The sequence below is a fragment of the Vitis vinifera genome, chromosome 5 (assembly GCF_030704535.1).
Source record: "Vitis vinifera cultivar Pinot Noir 40024 chromosome 5, ASM3070453v1".
NCBI classification, from domain to species: Eukaryota; Viridiplantae; Streptophyta; class Magnoliopsida; order Vitales; family Vitaceae; genus Vitis; species Vitis vinifera.
Window position 1 is genome coordinate 23,015,001 of NC_081809.1, and position 20,040 is coordinate 23,035,040.

Below are 20,040 nucleotides of genomic sequence, written 5' to 3' on the forward strand. Positions count from 1 at the left end.
TATATACTATTGGGAAAAAAAATTGTTCCAATAGGTATTCCCAACACATGGAAATATGTGTTGCCAAAAGTTTGGTATATGATTTTTTAGTTGCCAATAAAAAGTTTTTGGCAATAGATTATCCAATTGAGTTTTACCGTCGCTATTGCCAATAGATTACGTTAGTTGGAAAATATAAACAAAATAGAAGTTTTGAGCAACGGATTATCTAATGGAATTTTATTGTCGTTATTGCCTATGGATCAAATCAGTTCTAAAATGCAAAAAAAAAAAAAAAAAAAATCACTCTTACCAACATAAGAAGTTTTTTTGCTATAAATAAAAAATAAGTAGATTTAATAATCAATTTTCATTGATTTACCAATGGACAATGTGTGTCCCTATCATCGATAAACTATTTGTTGAAGAAGATGATTTCAATTAATAAACAAACAAATTAAATAGTTATTTATAATTTTTATGGAATATTTAAAAATTAATAAAAATAATTCCATCTAAATTAATATTCCACAGTTTGTAGCAATTTAAATTATATTTAATCAATTGAAAATAGTAGAAATTAAACTTAGCTATACACAAATATAAAATAAATTTAAATATTTAAACCTTAAAAAGTAATATAAATTTCGATAATGGTTATTCCACCACAAAATGTTCATTCAATGCACAAGGTCTTAAGAATCAAAACCTAAACCCTATATTGACTACACTTTTTATTTAAAGTATATATTTAGATCCTAATTATTGGCCAGTATTTATGGACCTGTTTGATCTAAATGCTCATAATAATTGATATAATTTTTAAATTACAAATTATTTCTAAAAATTGCTAGGTTCGATAAAGAATTCAATGCATTAACTTCCACTTTAAAGTTTGCTTACCCAATGAAAAGATTTGTAACAGTATAATTATTATAGAGAGGAAATTAATATAGTCATTTTGGATTAGCTTTAATTCAAAAAATTTGGTACTAATTGACTCAATATGATTAGATTTTTTTTTTACAATTTGTTTTAAAGAAAATATTATCAATTATTTTTATTTTTAAAATATTCTTTATTTTTTTTAAAAGAGGTATAACTTATGGTTTTATTAAGATCATATTTTATGATTTCTATCACTTTTTGGAGAATATAAGCTGAAACAATAAAAAGAATATTTCTAAGGGAACATCTTTCACAATTCTTAAAGAGTTAGTCCACTAATATATGATTTGACTCATTCACATCCTTCTACATTATTAATATTTGGAATCCATATTATGAAAGGAGACATTGTTGATGAAATAACTAAGTTTCATTTCCATCGAGTACTACTTTATAATCTTTCAAGGAACAAGGGGGCTAAGATTGAAATAAAAAGAGAGTTGGGACCTTAGTCCATTATAACATCAAATCCAACTAACATGTCAACAATCGGGCATGTTCATCCCTTGAGTTTGCTTCCATTGGCACAAGTTAGAGTCCTCTTCTTCAAAACTCTATCTTCGTTGCTTTAACCTACTTTTTGGTTTGATTTTCTAGAACGAGTGAAGTGCATAACTGAGCAGTGGACTATTTTGTTTTAAAGACAGTTCACCCTTTTTGATAGTCCATTGCAGGCTATTTTGGGCTCTATCAAACAATAGATTTTTCCACTAATGGTTCCATTCTCCTATCGAGAGGCTATGATACTTGTAAGATTGTCCATTCATATGAATGTATTATTTTTTTTATAATTTACAATCCATTTAAAGTAAATTAAAAATGTATGCAAAATTTTACAATGTAACAATTCATTGTTAAAAAGTTTAAAATGTTATTATTCTTTTTTGATAAATAAACAAATATCTATATATATAGTTTAAATATTTATTTTAAAAAATTGACAATTGGAGGAATTTTTAATGAAAGATGAAAGAAAAAAAAAGAAAAACATATCTTGTTTTCAATGATAGTTAGATAATAAAAGGAAAAAACAATTTTTTTTTTCTTGGACATTTACTTTTATGAGGAATGAAACTTGGGTAATTGGATTGGTTGGTATGGTTTGGGCCTATTTTTGGGCAAATATTGTACATCTATAGTTTCCATTGATATGAACCTCGAAATTTGTAATCCACAATTTCTTTAAACTATGTTGGGTTATTGGAAAATATTAAGAAAAATGGTTTTATCATATTTAGTTTCATTATAGAAAACATAAAAGAAAATCAAATATAATTAAAATTAATTTGAAAATTATATATTTTAAAATTACTTAATCTTATTATAATAGAGATAAATAAGTAAAATGAGTTTGATGAAATGTTAAAAAATGATTTATTAAATATAATTTTTTTTTTTACTTTTTTTTTTTTTTTTCATTTTTCCTTCTTTCCATTTTTCCTCTCTATTTTCTTTCTTTTATATTTTCCCTCAAGTTTTTGGAGAACCAAACATAGCCTTCAACTTTTTTTTTTTCTTTTATCATTTGGTTTGAAGACAATTAATTTTTTTTTTTAACCAAGAAATAGTCCAATCTTTAATAAAAACCCGACTTCAAATATAGATATAAGAATTAAACCTGAAGAAAAATTGAAGTCAATTATAAGTGCTGAAATTTAAGTGTTAAATTAATATAAGTAAAAAGTGTGTTTAGTACTATCGTAAATTTAAGTGCTGAATTTATTCTCATGGTTTGATGATGAAAACAGTTAAAAGTCTTTAGAATGATATCTTTTTACAGGCTTAGCCTTATATTTATTATATGATGGTTTTTTAACAAATTTAACAAGTAAAAAAGAGGAAAAAACATGAAAGGGTACACTTAGTAAGATAAGTGAAGTGAAAATAATGCTTTTTGATAAAAGAGTTCCTGCTAAGCTTACGGGCATGTACCAGGGGTTTCAATATTTTTAAAATAAAGTACATGGCTGGTAAAGATGAAAGGTGGAGAATGCATTCATTCATTGTTAAAAAAAAAGCATTTTTTTTCGGTAATTTACAAATGTAACAGGAAACTTTATAGTAAAAGCATAAACAATATGTAAGACTTGAAACATGTCTAAAATCACTTACATTAATGTAAAAGACTTGACTTTTTTGCCATACAAAATCCACCTTGGGCTGGGTGCGAGTATAAGAAATATTGGAACCAAAAACAAAAGAAAGATCGAAGACCAGAGGGATGCAAGTGGTGGCACCTTCAAGCAATGAAGAAGGATACAGCACAGCTCGCAGGCCCTCAACAAATGCAAACACCATTGCAATCATCGCAGACATGGTGAGCGCATAGCCGTGGAATAAGTATCCCTGGGCGATATTCTTATTTTTTTATAGGGAATGACGCATAGAAATAAATACCAATAGCGCACATAGAAAGCAACATGACTATGCCATCTGCCATGACAAAAATTCTGAAATTTTCCCTTAATGCAAATGCCATGACTTGGTCCTTGCCATTGGTGCCATTGGTAGGGAGGGACAAGACTGCCAAGCCCTGGTTATTGCTCTCGTTCTGAATGTAACCACCAGGTAGTGTGAAACCTGCAGCGAAGGTTACGGTTGCTATGAGTGCCGCCACTATCATATGGCTTTTCATTGTTTTCTTAATTTCAGATATTTCTTTACTTTCTTTGTTCCACTGTCTTCCTTGATCTCTAGCGAACCTAAGGGTCTCATACTAACGATTCTGGAACTTCGCTTTCGTCTCTGAAATTGTAAATTTTTTACAGAAAGCATGGAATTCAATTAAAAGGGGTGAAATAATAATCTATGATGCAATTTTTTTAAGACAAAAATCCGTCCTTTTTTCTTTTTTCTCACCATATATGATACAAAAAAAAAGTGGTAAAATAAATTGGATGTCAAAAACTAACAGTACATAGGAAATTGCAAATTCCGACGGCCTTACCCTTAATCCTAATAAGGTGTCCCATGTCAACTTGAACAACGGTTCCCAAGGTATGATACTGTTGTGAAATAGATGGAGGGGTGTCTTTCCTTTTCCATTCTTCTCATAAGTGAGTCCTCTCACCCTTAACCAGGGAATATTTGACAAACCCGAAGTTAAAAATATTTTCTTTTCTGGCATTATCAGATGAAGAACATTATTGCCCTCATCATCAACTTTCTCGCAGCAATCTGGAAAGTGTGACACCAGCAGCTTCACTATTTCCACATGGCCTCGGCTAGCAGCAATGTGAAGAGCTGTCCTGTTTCCAATTCCATGGTTTTTGACGCCTAGATAGACAACATACGTGTCAGATTTCTCAAGCAATTGCGTCACTATTGTTGGATGACAACCCACATATGCTGCAAAGTGAAGGGGAGACCACCCATTTTTGTCTAATTCTTTAGTTAAAGCAGGCTTCCATTCCAGTATCTTCTTTGTCATTGCTGATAAAATCAACAAAAGAGAGAGAAAAAAAAAGATTTAAGAAAATTAAGAAAATAAATTAAGTCTCCTCTTGTAATGTGATTCGAGCAGTAAATGAAAATGGTGCATCCTCCACTACGCACCTGGGTCTTTGAGAATTACCGCAGCATGCAAAGCCGTTCGACCACTGAAGCCACTATGAGCTGGTGAAGAGCAATTGTCTAGGATCATCTGTACCAAGTCTCCGAATCCCCACTCAGCAGCGATGTAAAGAGGAGTGTTGCCTTCAGTATTAGCACCATAGGTAAAGTCGGGGTCTTCCTGAATCAATAACTTCACCACCTCAGGGTGATGATTTCTCACTGCCTCGTGCAAGGCTGTGTCTTGTTCGTTATTTGTCGTCCTCAGCATCACCTTCCAATCTGCTGCAGCCCCTCTTTCCGTGTCTTCTTCTCCAAGTTTTTTGGCACCGTGAATCAGATTTTTCACCACTGTCAAATGCCCTTCTCTTACTGCAAGGTGAAGTGGAGTGTCACCTTTCTCATTGTGATGTTGCAAGAGTGATGAAAGAGAAGGCAACTTAAGGATCTTTTCAACGAAGTCTGCTTGACCGAATTGGGCTGCAACATGGAGAACTGTGTTCTTTTTTGGAGTTCGTTGGACACGAATATCATGTCGCTCAAGTACATGGATGTCACCATGTGCTGCTGCCACGTACAATTTAGGATCCATGAATATTATCTGGGTCAGGTTACCATCATCTGCTGTAGCCTGGTTGGCGATCTGGATTTTCCTAGCATCTTCAGCTACAACCTGATTGGACTCTGTACTCAAGTTAAGGCTAGAAGTAGTGGAATCGGCCATTATTGTTGAATGAGCAGTATCTTTTCTATATTTTGCTCCAAGGATGGGAAACAAGTTGACCAATTGTTTAATGGAGAGGGTGGCTCTTAGCTCAACCTCGGGAGAAGTGGATACTTTTTATAGGCCGCAGGCCAGAATGTTAGGCTAATGCTGAAGTATGGATTACTAAAAAGTTATAAGAATACTCCCTTATTCTCATAAATCACTAAAAAGTTGTTGTTTATTTTTTTAAAATTTAAAAACAGTTTTTAAAAACAAGTTTCAAAAAATATAATGAAGTAAGCCCAAAACTTCCCACTTTGACAAACTGGAGAGAAGTTTTATCTTATCAACTTGTGAAGTCAGACCAATTGAAAGCTAAATCTATTTCCCATACGTCAACAAATAAACACAAAATTAAACGGTCAAATTTGTACACCTAAGAAATAATTAAAATTAAAATAATAATCCATTTCTAACTAAAATAATAAATGAATAAAACAAGCTTGAGTGATAATCAATTTCTTCCACTGGAAACAAATTAATAATTAAATATGACAAAGGGGAACAAACAAAACACCACCTACTACATACTAAACAAGTTACAACTTAAACAAGTTACAACTTGTAGCCATGAAAGCAATCCTGGAGCCGACACTATTATTTTAGTCCCTTCCAAACTTATTTAACCCAAACTCCTTTTATATATATATATATTTGAAAATTTTAAAGGAAATATGAAAAAAAAATAAAGAGAAAAAAAAAACAAAGTAAATAAATTATTTTTATGTATTACTTTAAATTCATTTATTATATTTTTCTTCTTTTATATAAAGATTAAATAATTTAAAATTATATATATTTTAAAGTAATTTTAATTATATTTAATTTTCTTTCATACTTTTTTATAATAAAATCAAAAGAAATTTATTTTTTAATATTTTTTTTTAATGGGACTTTTGGGTTACGTGAAATTTATTATATCATCTATAACCACCTCACAATCTCCTCACATTTCAATGGTGAGACTCTTTCAAGGTTGCTTTCACTTTTTCAACTTGTAACTTATAAATTAATGAGTTGGTGGTATTAGTGGGAATAATTTAAATTTTTTTTTTGCTTCTAGCTAGGGTTGACAAATTTAAGTGTTATATTTTTTAGAACAGACCAAGAGTCTCCATCTCTTGTTTTGAACTTCATGTCAATGGGAATAGTCCATTATCTTTATTAAATGAAAACATGGCACGCCATGCACCTCCAAATGCACAAGCTGACAAGAGATGTGAAAAGTTGTCGATTTTTTAATTTGTCAAAAAGCTGTAATTTACAAAATTTATTTTATTTTCTATTATGAAAACATGGCACGCCATGCACCTCCAAATGCACAAGTTGACAAGAGATGTGAAAAGTTGTCGATTTTTTAATTTGTCAAAAAGCTGTAATTTACAAAATGTATAGAATATTTAATTTATAAAATATGATTTCGATATATTCTAAAAAAAAAATTATAAAATGATTGACCTTTGGGTCATTTAAAATTTGTGCGCCTATTCATGGAAGGATTGTTTAATTTATTTAAATGTAAATCTTATCATTAGTGTGGAGACATGTACAACACCCTTTAATTATATAAAAAGAACATAATTAAATAAAATATAAGATGATGATTTTAACACAGGTGTGGTTATTTAATAAAAGCTAATACTTAATACATAATTATTATACATGACTTTAAGTTAACTTATGTCTAAACTATCAACTTAAAACTTATTATCAAATTATTATTTTTAGTGTTAAGATTGTTTATAAATCTCTCTTAAAAAAATTATATTATTAAATTAACAATTTACCTTCACCAATACTAAAAAAATGGGGTTAAGAAAAGAGAAATATAAAAATAAAGAGACATAACTTCTATTCAGTAATGTATTAGGAAGCACTTCCAACCTTTCTAATACTTTAAAATTTTTATCTATTAAGTATTAGAAAAACTAAAAACGCTTCTTACAATCACTATAAAATGTACTTACAAATAATTAAAATAAAATATTTTGGAGGATTTAGAAAAAATTATTTATTTTAACTTATTAGTATAAACTACTTTTAACTTTATACTACATATAAATTTACAAGTGGATTAGAATGGAGGGAAGAATTTGTATTGTTTAGTTATTTATGTTATAACTTGACTATTATTTGCTTATTTATTTATTTAGTGTTATTTTGATAATGCTTAGAACTTAAATTTTCAAATTTACAAGCCTAGAGACATATGATGAATATATTAATTAATTAATTTCTTTAATTGTATCAACAGTAATAAACATATTAAAATAGTGAAATAAGTTTTTCTATCCTCTCCATTTATATATAACTTTTAAGAACTCATCTTAAAACTACAAAACGCTTATTTATATCCATTTGATATAAATCTTCTTCAACCTTTCCATTATTCACACCTAAGTTTTTTTAAAAAAATTGATTTTTATAAGAAAAAGACAAGGCTATTTTCGTCAAAATGGATCGCTAAAAAAATATGAAGAATTAAATTTATAAATTGGGGATTATTTCATTCTTTAATCAAATGATCTTGTTTCAATTTTTTTTTCTATTGTAAACGGCTCTATTTGTAATATTTGTATTAAAAAATAATTTCATATATTCTAAAAAAATGTGAAATGATTGACTATTAGGTCATTTAAAATTTATGTGTCTATTCATCAAAGTATTTAATGTAATATTACTTAATTTATTTTGATTTAAGTATTACCATTACTTTTGAATGTTCAAAAATATACAACACTACTCAATTGAGACAAGGATTTATGATAATATTATTTTATGTGAAATATATATATATATATATATATATATATATATATATATATATATATTATTTTTTATATTAGTTAATATAAAATATAAATTTATTCCTCAATAAGGATAAATATTTCATTAACTTATTATGGACCTGCATTTTTCTCGTACTGAGTAGAAACTCGTTTTATTGTGAAAATTTGACTTTTTGAAACAGTTTAGTCATCATTTTTTTTAAAAGGGAAAAGAAAATAATTAAAAAAAAACTTAAAGTGGCTTTTTTATTGGATTATGGACTTTTTGTTTGATTATTGAGATACATTTAATTCACTTGATAAAATACCCCAACGGTAGGGAAATTTTTTTTTTTTTTTTCTCATTTTCATTTCCTTCTCTAATATGCTACTCTGATCATCACTGTTTGATTATTGAGACTGAGATCATTGCATGGCTCAACAAGAAGGATCAGTTGTCTGCTGCATTTGTTAAAAGATGGAACTCTGGAATCTGGTAGTGGAAATAGAAGCCATTACTTGTTTGTTTGTCCAGACGGATTTGTACGTTTAAATCTTGAGAACATATGTCCATGAGCTTTAAAAATCAAGGGCCACATCAAATCTGTATCCGAACTTGTAAATTTTTCATGTTGCATGTGGATGCTAAAATGAAGTTGTTGGTCCCAACAACACTTCAGGACTAGTTACATCCACATGTGATATCCCATTTCAAATAAAGGAAATTTTTTGACATGATCATCTAAACGTTTTTTAAAGTTATGAGAGTCCCCTTAAGTTCAGAGTAGGTAATATCTACATAGTTAGAAATGAGTCATTACGAAAGGTATTAAAGCATTATGATATCTCATAGTATTGTATAAGGAAAAAAGTCCTTGACATTATATAAGTATGGACTTTTTTTACCCCCTAAAGTTGATAATATCTACTTGGTTGGAATGGGTCGTTACATCATAAGTTTAATGTGCCCTTTTTCGATCTAATTATAGTATAGAAATGTACTTTTTTGGAATTTATCAAAAAGGCATCACAAATCAAGTAGTATTACTTATATATTTTTAAATCTCATTGTTTGTACCATAATATTATATATTTGTATCCTTGTATCTTAATCTTATTCGTTTGCACCCTTATCCAACAACCTACATCTCACAAAACATGTTCAGTGGTCCAAGCCTTTTGTTTGCTAATAATGTTAATCTTGTTAAATATAGCCATAATTATTAGATGATCAAAAGAGCACCACCTATCAAGGATAAAAATATAGAAAACTAATAGAATATAGGTAATTGTATTCTATAGATGCATAAGAAATTTCGTATGAAAATTTTGAAAAAAAAAAAAAAGATTGGTGAAACAAAAATTTGTCAAAACTTATGAAAATATTAAAAAAAACTCCATCAGATAATAAAATAAATAATAATACATATATTAATTTTTTTATTTAATAAAAGAGTTTATGCAGATAAAATTTGTGGCAATTGGGCAATAATATAATGTGCTTTGATAAAAAAATATGAATTTTGAAATATAACATACTTTCATAAGAAATATGAATTTTGAAATATAACATACTTTCATAAGAAATATGAATTTTGAAAAAATATGTTGAAATAAAAATTTTGTTTATTATATTGTAATATTTAAAACATATTATATTTCAATGTTTATAAGTTATAACATATTACATTTATAAAGAAATTCAATTTTACCCAAAATATCTATATTAAAAAAAAGTTAAATTGTAATTTATTATTATAAAAAATAATTTATTTTCTAAAAAATATTATAAAAAATAGGGTAGTTTTTTAGAACATTATTAATTGTTTTTAGTTATTTTTACTTGTCTTTTGGAGCCATTTTTAAATTAATTATACAAATATAAAGAATAACTGAAAATAAAATATTATAGATGAAAGTAATTTCAAGAAATATTTGAAAACATAGAAAACAAGTAAGTTATAAAAAGCATAAGACAACTGTTTATGAAATTTATTTTCAGAAATTGTTTGATGAAAATCATTTTAAAAAAGTACCCAAAGAAATCCTAAGAATTTATTTAGTAATTGTTTTTTAAAACAGTTTATATTCTCTTAAACAAATAAAAAAAATTAGAAAATAAAAAATAGTTTTCTGTTTTTTAAAATAGAAAAATATAATGTTTTCATAAAACATCTTTTAGTTGTTTTCACTTATTTATTTATTTTTTTTAGAATTGTTTCAAAAAATAATTATACAAATGTAAAAAAAATGATTAAAAATAAATCACAATATGTAAGTTATTTTTGAAACATATTAAAAACATAAAAATTAGGTTAAAAACATTCTAATTCCCAAACATATTTTTGTTTTATAAATGATCTTACAATAGCTTTTAAAAACTGTTTTTAAAAGTTATTTTAAAAAAATAGTTACTAAATAGAGTTTAGGCCTTCCTTGTGTCCTTAGAATAAATTTGGTGTTAAAACGGTGTATATTGTTTAGGCCGCTAGGCACTTGCTTTAAATATTTCACTCAATCATAATCAATTGTGCACATATCGAAAATGTGTTAAGAGGGTGTTTGTTTTTTTAGTTTTTTTGTTGAAAACAATTTGCTTTCAAACTTTAAATCGTTTGTTTTTCTACTTTTTTATAACTTATAATAAATTTTTTGTTGAATATAAAAAACCAAAATACTTTGGTTTTTTTTTAAATAGAAAAAGCAATATGTTGATTTTCTTTTTTTTACGTTTTAATGCTTAATAGAAATAAAATATTAAAAAAACAAACAACTTAATATTAAATACTATTAAGTATTAAAGTTCTATTTAGAGTTAAGTTAAAAAAACAAATATCAAATTAGTCTAAGTATCACACAATTATATATAATTATAATTTATTGAAATATCTAGGCTATGTTTGGCTCCATCGTTGGTACTTAACTTTCAAGTAATAATAAATAAACCCAAGGTCGAGTACGAATTTAAGCATACATGGAACCAAAAACAAAAGGAAGAAGACTAAAATGATGAAAGTGGTAATACCATCAAACAATTCAGACGAATAAGCACAACTTCCAATCCCCCGACAAATGCAAACACCATTAAAATCATCGCAGCCATGGTTAGTGTCACACCCTCGAAAATCACCTTAAATTTTTCACCTGGTTCGCGGTGCTAAGGACCCTTCCTTAGCCAACCTTCCTTCCCAGCCTTCTCAAAACGCACACAAACAATAGCAAACCAAAGGAAATAGGGACACAACGAGGTTACAGGAAATCCTTCCCAACTTGTATTAATCTCAACTACAAGATACAAAATTGCTTCCCTGAGTCAGAGAGCAATGCTTACATCCCAAGCATTTAGAGACTACTTCCTTCTTCTCCCTCTTTGCCATCTCAAGGCTGCAGGAGTCCTATTTAAAAGACTTGCCCTATAGTTTTTCCCATGGTGGTTATGCAACCGCCTAGAACCGCTCTGAACTGCTAGCACAACCACCCACCACCCAGATGGTGGCCTGCTGAGAAACCACCCACTTGCATCAGCATCAGCATCAGCAATGACTTAGCTCACTGCTAGTCCATGCAGCTGACTGACTTGATCACTAGCTGTCCTAGCTAGTGCTTTGACTAGCTGCCATCTCCTCGAGCCTGCCTCATCAAGTTGCCGGAGAGCCCTCCCCTAACAAGCTGCCTCCTTCCCTACAAGGTGCCTCTTGTGACCGGGTGCCCACCAACGCGTCTCTGATCAAGGCTCTTGGAACCAAGCAGCATGCACCACTAGCTAACCAGACTGCATCAGTGTGCCTCCCCCACACTGATGTGTGAGCCCAAGCCATGTCAAGGTGCCCATGGCCTGGGCCTGTTGCTTCCACTCGTCAGGTTCAGCTTCAATGAGCCATGGCATTGCGCCCATGGCTGTTCCCTCTTGGTGCACAGGGCATTGCGCCCCTGTGCTGTGCATAGGCGTCATGGTGTGAACCAACTGCTTGTCTGATGGCCCATCTAGCCATGGCAATTCACCCATGGTCTTCTTGGTTGGCTCGCTTGCACAAGGTTTAGGCGCCCTCGTGCCGGCGCGGGGAGGGGGTAGGCCGCACCATGCCCCGTGCTGTTGTAGCCACGGGGTGCATGCTACACATGTCGTGGAGCCCATGTGTGCATGCTCAAGTGCCATTCGTGTCCTAGGCACGCCCAAGGCCGTGCCAGGGTGCCTTTTTGGTGCGGTCAAGGCTTGTCCTTGGTGCTCATCCCCCTTGAGTCACCTATCCCCCCCCCCCCCTCCCCCTTAAAGAGCAATACGAGCCGTTTTCAAAGTTTCTGGAGGAGACATCAATATGTCCGAGGAGACATAATGGAATATTTAAATAAATACAAAATAATTTAAATTCCCAAAATATCCCTCTGCACCACTCCATGGCCCAAGTGCCTTCATGATGCGCACACAGTGCGTGTCTGGCTCGCTCGCGGTGCGCGCGCGGTGCACGTCTGGCTCGCTCGCGGTGCTCGCGCGATGCACGTCTGGCTCGCTCGCGGTGCGCGCACGGTGCATGCTTGACTCTTCCGCGATCCCCACACTTAGCTCCTGGGGTTTGAACCACCAAACCTCCAGGCTTTCCTTGCTTTCAGCCTAGGCTCTCATGGGTGCAAGGCCTACCCATGAGGCCTATTTCTCTGGGTCTGAATCAAGTGTCTAAGGGGCTGACAAACCCACCCTCGCCTGCTGAAGTCAACGCCATCGTCGACTTAGACTGCCAGTATGCTTGGACCTCCTTCTCAAATTGCCATAAAGTAACATATCTTTCCCATGAAGCTTCAGTTTCTGAAATCCCCTTCCACTGAACCAAGAAATCAGTTCGCCGGTTCTTTCTGCTATGTCCCATGGTCCTGTGATCCAAGATCTTCTCTATCTCTCGATCAAATTGTTTCATGATCAAGGGAGGGGCTCACTTTGTCTGCACCCTCTCTGCATCTAGAACCTCATGGTAAGGTTTCAGAAAACTTACATGGAAGGTCGGGTGAAGCTTGAGCCTCTCAGGTAGCTTCAACATATAAGCTGTAGACCCTCTATTTTGTCCTACTAGCACATGTTCTATTATGTGTCCATTTGATACTTTACGATAATTCTCTGATGACCCATTAGGCAGCATCTTAGGCCCACTTTTGCACTTGGCCCATTAGGTACACTCCTAGGTCACTTAGCACATTTTTTTTCAATCACTTAGACACCTCCTTAATTTAATTTCAACCTAATTCACCTTGACACTTTCCACTTAGGTTACCTGGGTCACTTAGATGTTTTCTTTAGGCTTAATTCTTTAAGACTAATTTGTTGATTGATTTTTTTTAAGATTAGGCGAGTATTTGGCTTGATTTTTTATTTTTTATATTTTTTGGATTGCTTGAGATGAATTTTCAATTATTTTGATTGTGTCAATTTGATATCTTGTCTATTTTTATTTCTATTTTCATTTTATATTTTTATCTGTGTTATAGTTTAATGTTTAGATTATTGTTACGTGCATTGGGCACTTATTTATTTTTCTTGCTTTATTCACTTATCCATCTACTTATTTATTCTCAAAAAAAAAAAAAAAATTGCAGGTGATTGGGGATCTTATATTATTATTATTATTATTACTAGTATTATTAGTATTATTATTATTGTTAGTATCATTATCATTATTATTATTATTAGTATTCATTTATTGTATGTTCTCTTTATCATTATGTTATTCATCTTATTTTAGCTTCATTTTTTTTTATATTTATTTATCTTTATCTTTATTTTTATTTTCTTATTTTATTAACTAAAAAATAGGAAATAATAATAATAATAATAATAATAATAATAATAATAATAATAATAATAATAATAATAAGCAAATGGAAAGGTATGGGAGTTGGGCAGCCACATAAAAAAAAATATAAAAAAAAATGGTGGAGTAGGGTTTGAAAAGAAAAGGAAGGGTCAACAGACTGCATGGAATGAAGAGGAGCTTGGAAAAAAGGTTAGGGGGAGTTTCGAAGAGGGGGTACGGGAAAATGCAGAGAAGGGAAGTCTTGAAGAGGAAGAAAAGGATCGGCTGCAAAAGGAGGTTTTCGAGGAGTCTGCATGAAAAGGAGGCAGGGGCCATTTTCTAGAGAGAAGGGAGAGTTTCTCAAGAGAGGATAAAAAGGGGGACTTAAGAGTTTGAGGAGGAAGAAGGAAGTGGGAGAGGTTTGGAGAAAAACAGAGAGAACAGAAAAAGAAAAAAAAAAGAAAGAAAAAGGGGGAAGCGGGCTGCTGTGGGAGGGGGAGATTTTTCGGATCACCGGATTGAGGAAGGTGTAGCCGCATCATTCTGGGGCGTCCGAAAGTCGTAGCCACACCTGCAAGTGAACACATACGCAGGCCGCACCATCTACAACATAATCCAGGGGAAATTCACGTCTTTAAGAGACGAACCATCGGCCGGTTGCACCGTTCTCCAAGAAAAGGAGAAGAATCCTCTCCATCTTGCATTTTCAGTATTGGAAGGAGCACCATCATCATTTCTGAAAGGGGAACGCACGCACCAGACTTTTGAGAGCATCACACACCCAATTTCTCTTGCTGATTCTAAAGAGTGCATGGTATCCACCACACCAGGTGGAATTGATTTTAAAAAATCATACTGTCGCTAACAAAAGTAGCCCACGCGTCTTTGACCAAGGTAAATTGATTTTTCCTATTTTCATTTGGATTCATGACTATTCAACTCAATTTATTTCAGAATTTTATTTATCTAGTTATTTATTTCCAATACCAATATATTCATGTTTTTAAATTGTTAAATTTGGTTTTGTATTATTCCCATTATGTATTTTAAGTTCTTTTTATTTTTTATTTTCTAGTTTAATTAATCTTATGTGAATATATGTATGTTGGCAAGCCATTAAATTTGTTTCTATTAATTTTTGTTTAATTTAAGATTTTTGAGGTTTTTTATTTTATTTTATTTTATTATTATTATTATTATTAATTTAGATTACCCGGTGTGTGCACTTCATAAAATTATTTGTTATTAACTTTGAATATCCATATTAATTCATTTTTGTTCCTTAAACTATTAGTTTTTTTAGTCTTGATTGATCCATAACTATCACAACATGCATCATAGAATTGACTTTTAAAAATAAATAAAATAAAAAAAATCGTACTGTCACTTTTGTTGGAGAGTAGCCCACGCGTCTTTGAGAAAAGTAAATTAATTCTTCCTGTTTGAATTTTGATTCATGACTATTCAATGCCATTCATAATTATTTCAGAATTTTATATATATTTAGGTACTCATTCCCAATGTTAATGTATTCATGTTTTTAATTTTTTAAAGTTAGTTTTGTGTTATTCACATTCGGCCTATGCATTTTAAAATTTTATTTTATTGTAAATTCATATTTAGCTTAGATGTTAATTTTTAATTTTTCTTAACTAACTAAATTAATTATTAGTGATTTATCATTCTTGCTTGAAAATTATGATTTATGTTTAATGTAGTTACAATTTATTTTCTTAGTTCGACAAATTAGATTTTTTTATTTATTTACTTATTATTATTATTATTATTATTTCCAAGTATTGGTTTGGGCAATTTTGTTGATAATGGAAAAGTTAGAATTTTTTAGAGTTTGGATAATTTGTGATAATGGTTAAAAATTTAGAATTTTGATTGGCACTATTTTGGTTCTCAATTAGGAAATTCATAATTTCTTTTAGTTTAATTTTAATTTATCTTTTAGTTTAGATGTTATTAAAATTCAGTTTATTAGTTCAATTGATTCCATGTCACATCTTTTCATATCTAAAGGTTGTTAAATTTAATTCATGATTCATTCTTTTAGTTTATTAATTTTAGAATTTAAGTTGGTTAATTTATTCCATTTCACGTTGATATATTCATGTTTGAAAATAAATAAAGAAAAAGAATTATTTTAGTTTTGATTGATCCTACTTTAGTTGATATTCTTTAGAGTTTTAATTAATTCGATTGGTTTCATATTGTTTAGTTAATGTTAAGATTTTTTAATTCCATTTTTCTATTAATTCTATGCTTTCAAATTGTAGGCTATTAGTTTAATCTATCCCCATGTTGTCATTTTGTGCTTAAAAAATAGTTCATTTTAGTTTTTGATTAATTTTATTTATGTGTTTGTTTTTTTATTATTCATTTGTTTAGTTAGTCGATTAAATTTATGACTCCAAATCGTCAATATTAGTTGATACGTATCGTTTGTACTATTTTAAAGGTCACATAATATTTAGTGCTTGATTAAGTTTATCTTAAGATTAAATGTTGTTAAAGTTTCAGTGCTTGTAAGATCTAAGGTTTCGGTTTATCACTTTGGTCATTCTTTGTCAAATTCAATTTTCGGAGGCTATTGGAAAATAGTGAAGATTGGCCCCCATTCCCACCAACTACGTACCATCTGTTTATTTCTTATTTTTATTTTTATTCTCATACATAAAAAAAAAATATAATTTTCAAAACTTTGATCTTCATGTTTCGATTTTCAAAAATTCCAATTTTCCAAAAATTTCTATTTTCGAAATAATTTTCCAAAATTTCATTTTTTTAGTTTAATTTTCTGAAATTCCATTCTCGAAGTCCCAATTTTCCAAATTTACAATTTTTAAAATTTAATTTTCCGAAATTTAATTTTTCAAAAATAATCCTTCCAAATTTTCAATTTTTTAATTTAAATTTTCAAAATTCCATTCTCAAAATCCCCATTTTCCAAAATTCCAAATTTATTTATTTATTTTTATTATTATTTAATTTTATTTTAAATTATTTTTATTTATTTATTTATTTTGAAATACCATTCTCAAAGAGACTTCCAAAATTTTCAAACTCACTTTTTTTTTTAAAATAAAATTCCACACTTCCGAAATTTCAAATTTAATTTTCAAAATTCCTCTTTTCAATTTTTTTTTTTTTTTTATAAAAGTGAATAAGCTTTCATAATTCCAAAATGATGGAATTTATGAGAATTAATTCATAGCAAAAATTAATTGGGCTTTGGTGGGGGCCCGACATTCATAACATTCTTTTCGAAAATAATTCAAGTAAGTTGTGCTCTCCATTTTGTTGGATTTTGATTTGGTTTTGTATGAGATTTTTTTTACACTTGTCATTGTACACTAATCTTATTTTCATGACAGCGCTTTATTACCTACTACTAAGGTACACTCTCACTCCCACTTCGTTTATCATTTCGTCATCATGACTTATTTTTGAATTATGATCATTTTGGTATCCATTGATCTTCTAGTTAATTGTCATGTATGGTTCACTTTATTTAGTAGAGACCCATTTTTTTAGGGGCTTTGAGGGGTGCTACGGTCTTTACCGTACCTTCCCAATAAGTAACCTGATCCCCGAACCCAGACTCAGGTTTTTCGCAGATAGCTTTTCCAAAAAAATCAGGAGTCCATTTAGGGGTTTTATTCTTACTTGTTTTCCCCTTTAAAAATAAATAAAAGTAAGTGGCGACTCCAAGTCTTTTCTAAAAATCATATTTTTCACCCAAATAAACGAAAAGCGAGTCTCGCCGATCGAGTGGGAACGCATCATTAAAAATGCAGGTCCACATAAGCCACCTGCCCAACCCGCTTTATCACCTCAAAGGGTCCATCATACTTGGGAATAAGTCCCCTCTGCCTTGTCTTGTTGCTAATCTTCTTCCATATTTGAGGAGTCAATTTCAGGAGGACCCTGTCCCCAACCTGAAATTCTAAGGGTCTTCTATCCTGGTCTGCATACTTCTTCATGCGTCTGGCTGCCTTCTCCAGACTGTCCCGAGCTTCATCAAGCATCTCTTGCCGGGACTGCGCCATCTTATAAGCTGCAGGGCTATTACCTCCTGCCTTCTGCTTTGCCACCTCCAGAGGCATCCGAGCCTGTACCCCAATGGCTAACTCAAAGGGACTCATCCCTGTTGCTGAGCTTCTCTGCAAGTTGTAACATAACTGTGCAGTGTCCATTAAGTCCACCCAATTCTTCTGTGTTGCCGTCACATAGTGCCTGAGGTATTCCTCCAACAAGGCATTGATCCTCTCTGTCTGCCCATCAGTCTGAGGATGGTTGGCTGTGGAGAATTTCAACTCTGAGCCTAAGAGTTTGAACAGCTCAACCCAAAACTTGCCGGTGAATCTTGCATCCCGATCACTGACTATGTCCCGCGACAACCCAAAGTGCTTGACAATGTTGCTAAAGAACAACTTAGCCGCGCAGGTATAAAAATAGCATATTTTGAAAATCTATCCACAACAACAAAGACAGATTTAAAGTCACGAACCTTTGGAAATCTAGTGATGAAGTCCATGGAGACGCTTTCCCAAGGTTTCTCTGGAATGGGGAGGGGCTGCAGCAACCCTACAGCCTTCTTCCTTTCAGTCTTGTCCATTTGACAAACCAAGCAGGACTTCACATAGGCCTGCACATCCTCCCCCATCTTAGGCCAGTAATAGGATCTGGCTAATAGGGCCAGAGTCCTTTCTTCTCCAGGATGGCCTGCCCATTTCGCATCGTGAGTTTCCCGCAATAGCTCATTTCTTAGGCCGCCTGTAGGGACATACCATCTTCCTCCTTTTGCCACAAGGAGGTCACCTTCTAGCCAATACCTCCTAATCACACCCTCCTTCACTTGCTGCTTCAGCCTGCCATATGCAGCATCCTGCTTCACAGCTTGCTTGATTTTCTCATTGAAGTCAGAGATGACTTCTGAGAGGGCTGTGATGTAGGCAATCACTTCTCTCCTACTCAAGGCATCAGCTATAGTGTTGTGTCTTCCTGGTCGATGCAACCACTCAAATCTGAAGTCAGCCAGGAACTCCTGCCACCGTGCTTGTCTGGGGCTCAGCTTCTTCTAGGTTTTGAAGAAAGTATTGGCCACATTGTCAGTGATCACTGTAAAGATACTCCCCAACAAGTAGTGTCTCCACTGCTGCAGGCAGTGAACCACAGCAGTCATCTCCTTCTTGTGAGTGGAGTACCTCTGCTCAGCATTGTTCAGCTTCCTGCTCTCAAACGCCACAGGGTGCCCTTCCTGCACCAAGACTCCACCCAAAGCTCTATCAGAGGCATCAGTTTGGACTTCAAAAGGTAAGTCCAAATCTGGCAACCGCAGCACATGCTCAGTGGAGATGGCTTCCTTCAGGCTTTCAAAAGCCATCTGACACTGCATGCTCCAATCCCACTGATTGTCCTTCTTCAATAGGTCAGTAAGGGGAGACACCATCTTTGAATACCCCTTAATGAACCTTCTGTAGTAGTTGGCCAAGCCAAGGAAGGATCGCAGCTCAGTCACTTTGGTAGGGACTGACCACTCCATAATAGCCTGCACCTTGCCTTTGTCCATCCTGATCAGGCCTGCACTGATCTTATGTCCTAGAAACGTGATCTCCTCCTGAGCAAATTCACATTTCTCTGGCTTCACATAAAGCCTATTCTCCCTCAATCTCTGGAAAACCAATCTCAAGTGTTTCTCATGTTCTGTTAGTGTCTTGCTATAAACAACAATGTCATTTAGATATACTACCACAAACGCATCCAAATAGTCAAACAGAACATCATTCATTAAATTGTAGAAAGTAGCAGGGGCATTGGTCAATCCAAAAAGCATTACTAGAAACTCGTATGAGCCATACCGAGTTACACAAGTCGTTTTCCCCTTATCTCCTGCTGCAATCCACACTTGCCAATAACCCGATCTCAGGTCCAACTTGGTGAAGTAAGAAGCTTTTGACAATCTGTCAAATAGCTCAGCAGCCAAGGGGATCGGGTACTTGTTTTTTATGGTCACCTTGTTGAGTGCTCTGTAGTCCACACACATGCGGAGAGAGCCATCATGTTTCTTTTGGAAGAGCATTGGTGCACCATATGGGGCCCTTGAGGGTTGGATCAAGCCTGCATCCAGCAACTCCTTCAGCTGCTTACGTAATTCCAGCAGCTCTGCAAGGGGCATTCTATAAGGGGCTTGTGTCGGAGCCTTAGTTCCAGGCATCAACTCTATCTTGTGGTCAAT

At 32.5% G+C, this 20,040-nt stretch overlaps 1 protein-coding gene across 1 annotated transcript; it reads right to left on the bottom strand.

The window, feature by feature from the left end:
- Positions 1–3,643: 3,643 nt before the first annotated feature.
- On the bottom strand, positions 3,644–5,203 carry LOC104879435 (uncharacterized). The gene is made up of 3 exons (XM_019219888.1): positions 4,483–5,203; positions 4,024–4,359; positions 3,644–3,672 (listed from the first exon to the last, which is right to left on the bottom strand). The coding sequence occupies exons 1-3, from the start codon at positions 5,201–5,203 to the stop codon at positions 3,644–3,646; spliced, it is 1,086 nt and encodes a 361-aa protein (XP_019075433.1).
- Positions 5,204–20,040: the final 14,837 nt, after the last annotated feature.